The sequence below is a fragment of the Neophocaena asiaeorientalis genome, unplaced genomic scaffold (assembly GCF_003031525.2).
Source record: "Neophocaena asiaeorientalis asiaeorientalis breed wild unplaced genomic scaffold, Neophocaena_asiaeorientalis_V1.1 scaffold27, whole genome shotgun sequence".
Classification (NCBI taxonomy): domain Eukaryota; kingdom Metazoa; phylum Chordata; class Mammalia; order Artiodactyla; family Phocoenidae; genus Neophocaena; species Neophocaena asiaeorientalis.
Genome location: NW_020172816.1, coordinates 483,735 through 492,271, shown reverse-complemented (window position 1 = coordinate 492,271; position 8,537 = coordinate 483,735). Strand labels below are relative to the sequence as shown.

Here is an 8,537-nt window from a genome sequence, read left to right as displayed (position 1 = left end):
GGCTGGAAACTGGGGTGGTGGCACAGGGCTGGGGGCAGGAGGCATCAAATGAGCAGGTCTGAAACAGTGACCCGGTCATACCCCACTCACTCAGCACCCAATGGAGGCTGCCCGTTGCTAGGCAACAGCACAGACTCAGCCAGCTTCTTCTCCAGGGAAACATTTCAGGGGGAAAGTAGGTCTTCCTCCAGAATTGAGGGAACCTGGTGGTGGTGTCTGAGGAGGGAGGCCTGGAGCCCAGGGATTGAGGCCTTACTTGTTTCCCCGAAAGAAATAGGTCTTTCCGTTGGGCATCCAGAAGAGAGCAGCATCGATCTTGTCGGTAGGCAGTCCTCGACCCAGTTCCTTAATGTGCTTGGGGTAGCCAGGCTCCAGGGAAGCTTCGTCAAACACCCAGTGCTTGTCTCCTGGGGAGGAGAGGGGAGGGCAGGATCTGATTCCACCTGGGCTCTACGGTCTTTGGAGGAGTCAGGTGGAATGTGCTCCTCCAGGGAGACCCTCCCCACACCCAAAGACTAAGGCAGAATGTCCGGTTACCTTTGAAGAAGACAAACTTGCCATCCTTCCTCTCGTAGGCAGTGTTGATGGATGCGGGCAGGCCCCGCCAGAATTGGCCGATGGGCATGGGGTATCCATCCATCACCTGGTTTTTCCTCACCCGCCAGAACCAGCGCTCCTGGGAGGCAGTTCATTACATCTTTAGCTTTGTCCTCCAGCTCAGTCCCCAAAGCTCCACTGCCTCCGTTTTACGATTTAGTCCTCCTACTGCTGTTTCCACCCAGCCTCCCGGTCATGGAGCCCTTTTGTCCCTCACACCAACCCACTTCTCCCTCTTACCTTGAAGACAAACATCTCCCCTCGGAGCATGGCCACGGTGTCAAAGTTCCCATCACAGATGTTGGGCCCATAGGTGGGGTTTTTGGGCTTATCAGGGACAGAGGGCCTGGAGGTGGTCCTGGGTTGAGGGGGCATCTTGGTGGGGGACCCTGACTCGCTCCCTGGGGCAGAGAACATGAGGGGCACTTCAGACTTGGTGGCAGAGTAGGAGGAAAGGACAGACATGTGGGCAGATAACACCTTTGGAGAGGTGTGGCTGGGCCTTTGCAGGAGGCTGAAGCAATCAGCTGGGAAAGGACAGAAAAGGTGGGGTCTTTTAAAAGTGGGAGCGGATGGAGGCAGGGTCAGGTGGCGGGGCCGGGGGGAGACTGTAGGGCATGAGGGAGGGGAAAATGCACAGGCCAGGGAGAACAGGAGAGGATAAGGGGCAGACAGGAAGGAGCAGATGTGGGCGTAGATTACTTGCCATAAAGTTGCTGGATGCCCCGGCGGTCATCATCGGGCAGCACGAAGTTCTCTGTGTCCATCCACTGGTAAAAGGGTGCCATGATGGCCGAGGGATCATTGGAATGCTCAAGCCCCAGGGCATGGCCCAGCTCGTGCACGGCCACCAGAAAGATGTCATTCCCTGGAGGGATGGGGATGGTTATGATGGCAGCCTGGGTCTCTTCCCTCAGACTCCCTGCTTCCCCATCAGAAGCTTCAGGTTCACAACGAAGCCTGCCTGCCAAATTTTCCACCCAAAGTGACCAGATCCTGAGTTCCAGCCTCATATCTGGCCGAGGAGGCAAAAGCCAGCCAGCAACTCTTCTGGGTAGAGGCGAGAGACTGTTCTGGGGCTGGATCCAAATCCCAGCAAGGATTGGGAAGCTGAGGTCCTATCTGGGCCTCAGTTTCTCCCAGGAGCCAGACATGACATTTGCCTGGAAACGTGAGTGATGCAGATGCTTTGAAGTCTTTGACTGGGAAGTCAGTTATTGGGCGAGAGAAGGGACCAGATGTAAATATGTAAATGTAAATAGCTGAAAACAGTAAAATAGCTCAAAACGGTCAAAATAGCTCTGACTTTCATTGGAAGTCAGACCGGGAGATGTTTGTGGTCCCCCAAAGCCCTGAGATTTGGGGGTCTGAGGCTTGGGGAGGAAGCTGGAGAACCCCCATACAAATGACGCTTGACTCTTCCAGGGATAAGAGTCCCCGGGCTACCTCGCTCACCATTCAGATCCTCATTCCGGACAGTCCAGGGCTCGGCAGAGTCAAAGTGGGTGTCCCCTCCGATGTTGGGGCCTGGGAAGTAGGCATGGGCCAGGAAGCCACCCTCGCCATCGAAAGGCGTGCTGTCACCGTGGAAACCCTCAGCAAAGAAGATCATGATATCGGCCTGCTTCTCGTGGCCCTCACGGATGTAGGCATAGGGTACCTCTCGGAAGTGCAGCGGCGTGGCACTCTCCCACACACGGAACGCCTTGCGGATGGCCTCGAACGTGGCATACTCCCCCACCTTGGGGGTGTAGTTCTGGATGCTGAGGTCCAGCCACGTGGGGAGAGGATGGGAGTGCGTTAGGACAACAAGGGGCAGAACTCCTTTCCTGTACTCTCCCAGGTCTGACTGAGCCGTCCAGCCACCTTTGTCTGACCCAGCTCTTCCTGCCGCCTCACAATGCCTCTGTCCCAAGAACTGAGGGCTTTCTGGCTCTGGGATATACCTTCTACCGGCTGCACCCCTCTCCAGGATGAGAGCCATTTTCCTCCCTACCCCCGAGGATGCTTCTCAGGAACAGGGGTGAGTAGGGAAGGGAGCCTCAGGGTCTCTAAGCACCACTGATAGGGAAGGGTGACCTGATGTGAGAAAGGCCACTTGCCTGTTGGACTCACCAGAAAGTGATCTCGTTATGCTGCCATTTGAGGCCCTGGATGGCATAGCGCTTCCTTCGAACATTGGCCTTGATCTCAGCCCCAAACTTGTCTGGAACGCCACAGCGGGGGCGCCTCATGGCCCTGGGGTGTGAGGATTGTGGTCAGGAGAGCGTATGAAAGAGAAAGGTCTTCAGGGGAGAGGGGGAATGTCCGGCCCCAGGGTCAGTGTGGGGAAGAGACAAGGTCATGAGGTCTGGATGAACAGGAGAGGGTCGGGATCATTTTGTGGGGATGAGGTGTGGGGGTGGAATCAGGCGTTCAGGTGGCAGCCTCTCTGGTACTCAGTGTTGTGCGGGTGGGTGCTGGGCAGAATTCCTGCCAGGTCTAGCACTTACTTCATGGTGTCTGCGTCAGCCTTGCCTGTCACTCGCAGACCGTAGAACCTCTGCATGGCAGCGATGGCAGCTGAGAGTGACTGAGGCGAGCGCTGTGTGTGGGTGCGCAGGTCCCCAGGGGGCAGGTAGCCATACTGCTGCAGCCAGGCCTGTAGGGAAAGGGATGTGGCTTGGAGCATCCCCACCTGGCCCGAGGGGAGCCTCTGTTTCCTCACGGCACCTGGAATGCACCCTTGGCTTGGTGTGGAAAGGGCAGTGAGCTCCCAGCCTGGCTCTGGCAATGGGTCTGGAGGAACTCCCAGGCTGGACCCAAACTCTGGCCCGGGTCCTAGTATGGCTGATCCTCTTGGAGGGGTGGGGAACCACAGCGCTGGGCTTTGGCTGTAACTCTTTTGATGGGAGCCCTGGTGGTTTAGTTGAGTTCTAGGACGTCTTCTCAGAGCTGAGATTCCTTCTAGTGCTTTTCTCCTCTGTGTCAGTGTTCTTGTAAATACAGCGTGTCCCACCTGAGGCTGGGGTGTGCCCATGGTGGTTGGAGAGGGGAGAGGCTGAGGGGCTCTGCTTTGGGGCCTGGCGTGAGGCTCTCCTGGGACAGGCATGCTGTGCCTCCGGGGTATACACAGCTGAGATCTTTTCAGAAAGGAGAGCAGAAAAGGAGCTAGGGCTCCGGCTGGCTGCTGATAGGGGAAGCTGGGGCGTTTGGAGGTGGTGCGGATGTGATCCAGTCACAGAGTCAGGATCCTGCCACTGTCGCCATCCAAGCAGCATCTGACCTAGGGCTTGGGACCTAAAGACCCATTTAAGGTTCTCAGTAGAGGGAGTGGGAGATTGGGATGGTGGTCAGGATTAGGGTTAGTACTTTACTTAGTATTTTGGTGACTGTAGTTTATTTTAGATATGATGTGAAATTGTTCATGATATAAAAGTTGGCATATTGCCTTAAAGTAAAGTTGGGTTTTTGGTGTTTGATTGAAAGGTACCCGCATTGCAAAGCCCTGTTGAGGAAAAAGTCGGCCTTTATTGTAAGAAAAATGGAGTCTTTTCCTAAAGCCTGAAAAGTAAAATGAGCCAAGTTTTATGTGGAACATGAACATGCTCAGATCCTCCTATGGGGAGATGCTACTCGGATGGCTCTGGTCCCTGCTCCAGCTTTGCCTTCTTAAGGAGTCCAGAGGAGGCTGCAGGTTGCCTAGGGCGGGAGCTTGGAGTGCAGAGTGGCGCTGCATCCCTTACTCCAGGTCATTAGGATGGCTCTCCACGTGGCCCTTCACCTCGAGGCCCAGGCCTTGACGGTGGTACAGTGCTCTTGCACTGGGGCTGGGGGTGATTCAGGAGCAGCTGACTGGGGACCTGAGCCGGCAGGGGCAAGAATTGCAACATGGTTCTGGGAAGTGATCCCCTACGGCTGATGATGGGAGTTAGGGCCCGAGATGTAAACAACACAGCCTTTCCCCAGCCAACAGGCCTGGCCAGAACAACCCTAGCACCACCCACTCTGAGAGCCCCTCCTCAGGGGAAGAAGGTAGGGCGTGAAGTTTAACCTCTGTTATACCAGAGGGGAGCAGAGCAGGAGGCTCGTTTTGGGCTGCTCTCCTGGGAGCTCTAAACTTGCCCTGACCTGCGCTAACTGATGCCACAGCTAGTGCCTGCAGGAGGCCTGCTGTGGCCTGTGCCCAAGTATGCAGGAAACTCCCTTTGCCCCTGGCCTCACCTGTAGGGTAGTCACATCCCGGGTTTATGACCTGTGGTGGGGGAGCAGCTGCTTCAGCTTTGGGAAAGGATGGGAGCAGCCCACTGCTGGAGCTGGAAGACTGAGGTCAGGCCCCCTCAACCCTCAGGGGGCAAAGCTCCTAGGGCAGGATGACAGGAGGGAGGGTGGCAGAGAGATAGGGAGAATCCACATCTGGGAGCTCTGGGATACATCCCTCTTCCTGATGAGTCTTTCAAGAAGGTGGATAGGTCTAAATATTCACGCCCACAACCCCCACCCCATACGCAGTAGAGAAAGGTGGAGACTTAGTCAAGAAAGGGACTTCTCTGGAGTCAAGAGAGCCACAGGTTCTGGAAAGGAAGTGCCCCCATTCCTCTCCTCCTCCCAGGCCTAGGCTCCGAGCAAAGCAAGAACCACAGAGGAGACTATGAGGTCGGAACCACAGAAGAGAGGACTCTTGTGTCTGCGGCTGAGTGGGAGAAGGGCCAAGTGCCAGACTGGCCAAGGAGAGGAGAGGGCTGTCCCGGAGCTGGTGCAGGACCCTGGAGGTGGTGGGAGGAGGCCGGCTGTTTGAGGCCTGGGCCACCCCAGCTCTCCCTCCAGATTTGCCTGGAGAGGGAGCAACTCTGCAGGGTCAGAGAACTGAGTCGGCTGGCTTTGTCCTGAAAACTGAGTGGTGCAAGGTATTCCTCTAGGGGAAAGTCAAGGACAAGGAACCCCTCCCACTCCTAGGCCCACTTCACCGGCCTAGGAGTCCTGGAGGGGGTTGGGGTGAATCTCTGGCTCTTCTGCAGGCCCTGGATCCCAGCCTCTAGGCCTGCTCCTCCCTCCCTCTGCCTCCCACCCCTCCATGGTCCAGAAGCAAATGATGGTTCTGGCACTGGGACTGCCCATGACCCGCTTAAAACAGAGCCAGGGCTGCCGCCCCTCCCCAAGGGGACCTAGTGGGGCAGGGGAGGGAAGGAAGGCAGGGCAGGCGAAGTTGGCAGCGGGAAGCCCCCAGATGCCCGGGCTCCTTTTGTTAGGCGCTCTCCCCTTCGGGCCTCTGATGAAGACTCCAGGCCTGGAAAGAGGATGCCTCCTCCTCCCTCCTGGACCCTGTCAGGCTTAGCCCCTGGGCAGATTTTTCACTCTCCGTGGTCACCTCCATGCCTAGGGCCACACTATTCCTGTCAGTCTCAGGACAGAGAGAGTGTGTTCTTTCTGGAGATGTTTCCTCCCGGGGTGGGACCAGGGCCGGGACCAGGAGGGAGGAAGCCAAGTCCTGATCCCTTCCCCCTGCTCAGGGGCCCTTCCCGGCCCCTCCCGACCGCACCCATGCCCTGGCCGAGCTGAGTGGGTTGGGATGGCCCAAAATAAGAAGCTGATCAAATCCGTCTCCCACCTTCACCCCAAAATAAAAGAGAGAGAGAGGAAAAACTTCCTCAGACAACTCCCACGCGGCTTCCTCCCGAGCCCGGTGGGCCAGCGTCGGGGAATGGGTGGGGGGCAACCGAGTCAGTCAAGACCTGCGCGGGAGCCCAGGGCCAGGCCCTCACCCCGCTCCCCGTACTACGCCCCCAGTCTCCCTGCAATTAACACAAAAAAGCAATTAACAAAAAGAGCCTAAAGGCGCCGAAGGGGGAGCAGGGAGCGGAGGCGGCAGCCCGGCCGAGGCCCCGGCTCACAAGGAGACCTTTGTGTGTCCGGAAACGCGGGCCAGGGCGCCAGCGCCGCGACCCTCGACGCCAGGGCTCCGGGCCGGGACACAGAGGGTCCTCTCGGAAAGGCGGGGGATGGGGTGGGGATCGGGCCCGCTCCGCCGGCCACCCCCGACCGCACCTGGCAGCCGACGCGTCCGAGGAGGGCCGGGAGCGCCAGCGAGGCGGCGGCCGCAGCGTGGGGGGCCCGGGCCAAGGGGCGCCGTCCCCGGAGCCCTCCCGGCCGGCAGAGCGCCGGCGAGCGCGGGCGGGAGAGAGCCTGCGAACTGGAAAGTCGAAGAAACAACAAACTCTCGCACATGACAAGAAACCAGGACAGCGCGGGGTCTGAGCGGAGTCCAAATATTTATCAGGCTCCCGACCGGTTCCAGAGCTGAGCTCAGAGCCCAGGGGAACAGGGGAGGGGTGGGAGTGGGCCCCGGCAGGAAAGTTCTTCCAAGGAAAGGATTGGGAAAGAAAGTCGGCGGCGCGCGCGCGCGCGTTGTGGGGGTGGTAGTTGGAGGAAGCAAAAGTTGGATCGACTTGGAAGTTTGGAGATGAGGAGGGAAAGGAAAGGAAGGGGGACCCTGCAGGCCGGAGCAGCGGAGACGCCGAGAGCCCTCCTCTCCGAATGGGGGCTGTCCCCTCGGAGACCCCCGGGCTCGCCTCCCCGGCGGGCGCGACTCCGGGCAGGGCCGGAGGAGCTCACTTACTTCGGGGCTGAAGCTGCTTTGGGCAGAGCTGAGGGAGGCGAGCGCGGAGGCGAGCGCGAGCAGGGGGAGCAGCAGACTGCGGGCGGGTCGTGGGGCGAGAGACATGGTCCGCGACCGTCCGGGCAGCCGGGCCGTGCGGGCTCCGCGTAGGGGCCCAAGCCCTGGGGTCGCACCGCCACTCCCTCGGGGCGCCTTTTGTCTTCCGTAGGCACTGAATTTGGATTCCTAGAGCGCTGTCCTCTTGGAGATGAGGGGATTGTTCTTGAAAGCGCCTGTTTGCTCGTCCCCGCTTTCCCGTTTTTTGATCTTTCTTCTGCTTAGTCTGCGAACTGGATGGCGAGCCCTCTCTCGCTCTCTCCTCTGGTCCCTCCCTTCTCCCACAGGCTCCCTCCGCCCCCGCCCCAATGCCCTCCTTTCCCGGTGCGGACGTGGTTGTTTCAGTCTGAATCCAATTACAGCCAAGAGCAGGGTAAAAAAAAAAAAAAAACCTAAGTTGCCTTTCTGTGGTGGAGGCTGCCATCTGCAGGGGTTGAGGCCACAGCCGAGAGCGGGGGGCTTGGGGGGACTCAAGGGACGGGATGTGGGACACTTTCTCCTTCTAAGCATATTTTGGGTGGTTTGATTTCTCTGCTTCCACCGTTCGTCTCACCTCCGTGGGAAGCACTGGGAAGCTCAGAGCCTGGGATGGTGGGGGCATCTTCCGTGTCCACGAGACCCGGTGTGCGGCGTCATCTGCTAGGGCCTGTGGCTCAACCGTATTGAAAATTGTGTCCCTTATTCTTGTCAGCCACCTCTGTCCCTACCCTAACAAAAAATAATAATTAAAAAAAAGCAACAATAACGAAACCCAACTACCCACTGACAAATCCCACCACCACACTGGATCTGGGGGTCCTGTCCCTGGAGAAAGACGAATGCACCCCCTTTTTTATTGTCCTTTGCAATCTGCTGCCCCTTGAACTAGAACTGGCTGGGGAGGAAAGGAGTGCAAGGCCATGAAACGCGGGGAAAGGCAAATCAAGTTTGGTGAAACTGCAGAAAAGAGAGAATGGGAGTCAGGCCTACGGGGGTTTAGTTCCTGCTCTATACCGGAAAAGGAGATAATCCCTGAAAGAGTATAATCTCCTCCTTCAGGGGCTGACTAGACTCTGAGAACAAAAGGTGGAGGTAAGAAGGGAAGGGGGAGGGCAGGCTAGAGCTGATGGTGGGAAAGGGAGACTGATAAGAGGCTGAGGGCTAGATCTGGAAAAGCAACACAACAGAGGCAGGAAAAGTGTGGGACACAGAAAACCCAACCATCAGCGAAATCTAAGATCCAGGAACTGCATTGGTCAGCGAAGAGAGC

At 57.9% G+C, this 8,537-nt stretch overlaps 1 protein-coding gene across 1 annotated transcript in view; it reads right to left on the bottom strand.

Moving 5' to 3' along the window:
- The window catches only part of MMP14 (matrix metallopeptidase 14), a 10,524-nt gene extending 2,500 nt beyond the window's left edge, over window positions 1-8,024 (bottom strand). The window contains exons 1-9 of the mRNA XM_024741675.1: window positions 7,842-8,024; window positions 7,193-7,521; window positions 3,090-3,238; window positions 2,713-2,835; window positions 2,053-2,360; window positions 1,304-1,465; window positions 838-998; window positions 538-676; window positions 257-407 (exon numbers count right to left, since the gene is read on the bottom strand). Of these exons, the coding sequence (XP_024597443.1) occupies window positions 257-407; window positions 538-676; window positions 838-998; window positions 1,304-1,465; window positions 2,053-2,360; window positions 2,713-2,835; window positions 3,090-3,238; window positions 7,193-7,297 (1,298 nt within the window). The 5' untranslated portion in view covers window positions 7,298-7,521; window positions 7,842-8,024. The remainder of the gene's footprint in view (window positions 1-256; window positions 408-537; window positions 677-837; window positions 999-1,303; window positions 1,466-2,052; window positions 2,361-2,712; window positions 2,836-3,089; window positions 3,239-7,192; window positions 7,522-7,841) is intronic.
- Between the last annotated feature and the right edge of the window lie 513 nt (window positions 8,025-8,537).